Here is a 3827-nt window from a genome sequence, read left to right as displayed (position 1 = left end):
CAGCAGGACAGAGAATATAATTACTTGATCCAACATCAAGATTATATAGATTGACTATATCTATGTATAAATCATGTGTAGAAGCTATATGTTGATGCATCGATAATTATATTCCGCAGACCACCAATTGTGGATGCCACCATTATGAACACTCCTATATATATGGAAGCCTGAGAAAACAGAAGAAACATTTTTAAAAAAAAGTTAGGCCTTTGTAGTGAAAGTAGGTGAAAAGCGGCATTTGAATTGTGTTAACATATCCTCGAATTAGAGGTAAATTTGAAAAAATGGTATAGATTAGAGGATACATTTTAAAATTCAAACAATATGTCGACATAAGTGATATAATTTAAAAAGAATTTATAAAATTTATCTTAAATTTAAATTTAAGTTTACCCAATTGATGAACCAGTTGGTGCTGAATCTTTTTGGCTTTTTTATTATCAGCCACATAATGCTAGGAAGCTGCAAACCAAGTTAGAATAAAGCAAGTAATTTATTTATTTCATCTATACAAAAAGGAAAATTATGGAATAACATTTGTCGATAAATTTTCTTACAAAGTAGGAAGTGGGGGTAAAACCAAATCCACCGAAGAACCCAAGAAGGTCTCCAAAAAATGGGAAGGTCACTCCAACGAATAAAGTGAATGCTGCACGATTTTGAAGTTAAGAAATTATAGTAAAAAAAAAAAAAACTTTATCTTTTGTGCTTCATGAGTGAAGAAAAAACTATCAAATTATCACCATTTTTAATGTTGTAAATCAAACCCACAAACGTAGAAACATATAAGTATAAGAATCTTACCAACATAAGCGGATCGAGCAACCACTCTAAGTAGAATTCCGGGTGGGAAGTTTAGTCTTTTCATCATCATCCTTTCCAACAAGTTGAACACCGGCATCGCATATACCTATACATTTTACTTCATTTTATTATATCAATATAAATGTAGAGAGAAAGAATCATGATACATGAGAAATAATCACTTATGGTTTTCAAGCAATCATACAATTATATTACTAATTTTAATGTGATTGATACTATTTAATATTGTGACGTTAAATTGTGACTTAAATTGACTGATACTAATTTTAATTATGTAGTAATCTATACACACACTCAAGACATGTTTTAGCGTATTTTAAGCTAAAAAACATTTTTATACTTTAATAGCAAGTTCTTACTATTTTTTTATTTTTTATTTTTTCATTTTTCTACCTAGCATATGCCATTGCTTTTATTATATGTTACCTGGTAGCTACCAATGACATGGACGACAACCATCAAATTGGCAGAAGCAATAAGCCATTCGGGCTTCCTGAGGCCCACAAGCACATTATCATCAACGTCTTGCCCAAAGCCCCAATACCCAATTAGGGCCACAGGGAAGTAGCAAATTGCATTGATGAAGTAGGCTCCAATTACACCATTCCACATGGGCACTTTGGAGGGCTTATCTGGGGTCGATGGAATAGTGGCCTGAATCTCAAGGGCCACTGCATGGCCCGCAAATGCGAAGGAGATTTGGCCCAATGCATTGAAAACCCGAAACATGTAATCTGCTGAGCTTGTCTTTTTGTATGCGTAGCTCACATTGTCTATTCGGCCTTTGCCCAAGCAACCCACCCATGCTATGGTTGAATAGCTGCACCATAACATCAAAATAAATACCCAAATGAGTAATTATGTGGTTGAAACTGGCTAAGCTTGATTATGTCTTCTAATAGAGATTAAGTGTTGTACTTGATTTATTATCAAAGTAATTGAATGTCACACAATTTTTTTTTTTTTTTTTTTTTTTTTTTGGAGTTAAAAGCATTATAAGTAGTGGTGCTATGATAAGGGCTTGGGATTTGGGGTTTTGGCTAAGTTGAGTAAACATATTATTCTTAAGTTTCTAGATTATGCATGGTTTGGTAATATTTCATATCTAGAATTTCAATCTCTCTGATGATCAATATGGTAAGGAAACTAATTGCATGCATGGCTTATTAATCACAAATTCACAATACAATTCACTTTCATAATCACTCTAATTAAGCGAATTTAAAGGGGAATATTTCTAAAAGGTGAATAGTCTGAAGATCTAGTCATTTTCTTCATTGATTACAATTTCCACCAAAGAAAATCAGAAAGTAAAGAATTTTTTTTTTGCCCCCCTAACCACTCGAAAAAACTCATCCAAATTATTCACTTCTAATTTTTTTTTCTCTCATCACAACCCCAAAGAGTAGCTTTCAAAATTAGGATATATCAAACAAAAGAAACAACAATCACCTTAGTGACATAATTGCTGCTGCTAAGGAAACACCAGCAACAGAATTAAAGTTTGGAAGCTGAGAGAGGAAGAAATGGATGCCACCAAAAATCAAAATCCAGTAAGATTGCCTAAGTTGTGTGCAATTTGTGCATGCCATCTCCATGAATTGCTTGAGACACTTTCCTCCAGTGACCATATACACTATGTCACACCCAACCTGGACAATCAGCTGTTGTGGGAGCACAATCCAGGGCCCAAGTTTAGGCCCAAATGCATGCCGGCCCAGATCTATGTACCTGTCAAAGCGAGTCCCAGGAACACACTCGTGGAGTTGTATCATCTGCCACAATGTTCTCAAGGTCATGCACCAAGATAGTCCCAAAACCATTATCCCTGGACCCCTGAAAATTCATATCATAGACAAAAAGGCCAAAAAAAAAAAAAAGTTAGTACACTAACATGTTTGTTATTCGTGTTTTCATTTTATTTTTGCCATTAACGTTCAAGTTAAGCGTGTGATCATGATAATTGTTCTTAGGGAGTTTGATTAATTACCATCCTAAGTAGGCCATGGCATACGGCAGGCTGAGGACGCCCGCGCCGATCATGGCGGTGACGGTGTGAAAGGTGGAGTACCACCATTTGGCTCGACGAGCAGCCGTGTCCTCCTCTGTCCATTTGTTGTCTGAAGGAACTAGTTCCTGCAACAAATGGAATGAAAAATAAACGAAACACTATTGAGTCTATTCGTTTCATAAATTTGAATAGAAATTTAAGCAGAAATTTAAAATTTTTGTGAGAGAAAATACTTTACCCTTGCAAGTATTTTGTGTGTACATGTAATGTCTATTTTGAAACTATAACCAAACTCACCTTTGGAGGAGGAGAAGAAGCTGAAACCATTCTTTTGCAGTTGAGGGTGGACGAAAAGAGTGCTTTCTATGTGAGTGTTCTAACTAGTGGTCATGATCATCATATATATAGTGGTTGGTGACCTTTAAAAAAAAAAAAAAATCTGTGAAGGAATATAGAGAGAAAAGTGGGATATGTTCATCGAAGTAGCAAGTGTCCCCACTTCAGTATCATAGAGTTTGGCTTTGGTGTTTCCGCTGGGGATTTTGCTTTTTCAAGACTGACCCAGATGAATAGACGAGGCAATTGTTGTAAAAGCAAAATGGAGTAATTATTTCAGGTCAAGTAACAAATTCCACTACTCCATAAATTTGGCAGAAAAGACGTAAACCCATTAGTGACATTAATGTGAACAAAATATGTTAGGTGTTGCGTAGAATATAACTGTTTCTTGCGACATACACATGTAATTTTGTGTTCCTAGTCATAATACTCAAATCCACTTAGGTTTAAGGCATAATGTCATTGAGAAAATAGCTTGTGGTGCGAGTTATTTGGAGCAAATTGAGGTGGCTAAATTACCCTGTACTTACATGTTCCCTAGCCTCTTCGGCTATAGAAGCAATTCTAAGGACCACTGAGTACATGGAAAGGATCTGAACTAATCTCTCCCGTGGGTCCCGTGAAAGCCCACTTAATTTTTCACAAAGGA

General features: G+C 35.5%; 1 protein-coding gene across 1 annotated transcript; it reads right to left on the bottom strand.

The window, feature by feature from the left end:
- Window positions 1-6: 6 nt before the first annotated feature.
- LOC21393282 (lysine histidine transporter-like 6) lies at window positions 7-3395 on the bottom strand. The gene is made up of 8 exons (XM_024171817.1): window positions 3137-3395; window positions 2819-2964; window positions 2281-2664; window positions 1255-1648; window positions 808-913; window positions 561-652; window positions 397-465; window positions 7-170 (listed from the first exon to the last, which is right to left on the bottom strand). Exons 1-8 carry the CDS (start codon window positions 3164-3166, stop codon window positions 72-74), a joined length of 1320 nt encoding a protein of 439 aa, XP_024027585.1. The 5' UTR covers window positions 3167-3395; the 3' UTR covers window positions 7-71.
- Between the last annotated feature and the right edge of the window lie 432 nt (window positions 3396-3827).

This window comes from Morus notabilis, unplaced genomic scaffold (genome assembly GCF_000414095.1).
Source record: "Morus notabilis unplaced genomic scaffold, ASM41409v2 Scaffold454, whole genome shotgun sequence".
Classification (NCBI taxonomy): Eukaryota; Viridiplantae; Streptophyta; class Magnoliopsida; order Rosales; family Moraceae; genus Morus; species Morus notabilis.
This window is presented reverse-complemented; position numbering and strand designations above follow the sequence as displayed.

Bases quoted from the DNA above. Each gene is read 5' to 3' on its own strand.
- LOC21393282 (XM_024171817.1), bottom strand. From the start codon at position 3,166: ATGGTTTCAGCTTCTTCTCCTCCTCCAAAG. The intron at 2,665-2,818 runs GTAATTAATCAA...ATGAATTTTCAG, and splicing joins GCCATGGCCTACTTAGGATG to GGGTCCAGGGATAATGGTTT. The intron at 1,649-2,280 runs GTGATTGTTGTT...GTTATGGTGCAG, and splicing joins GCAGCAATTATGTCACTAAG to CTATTCAACCATAGCATGGG.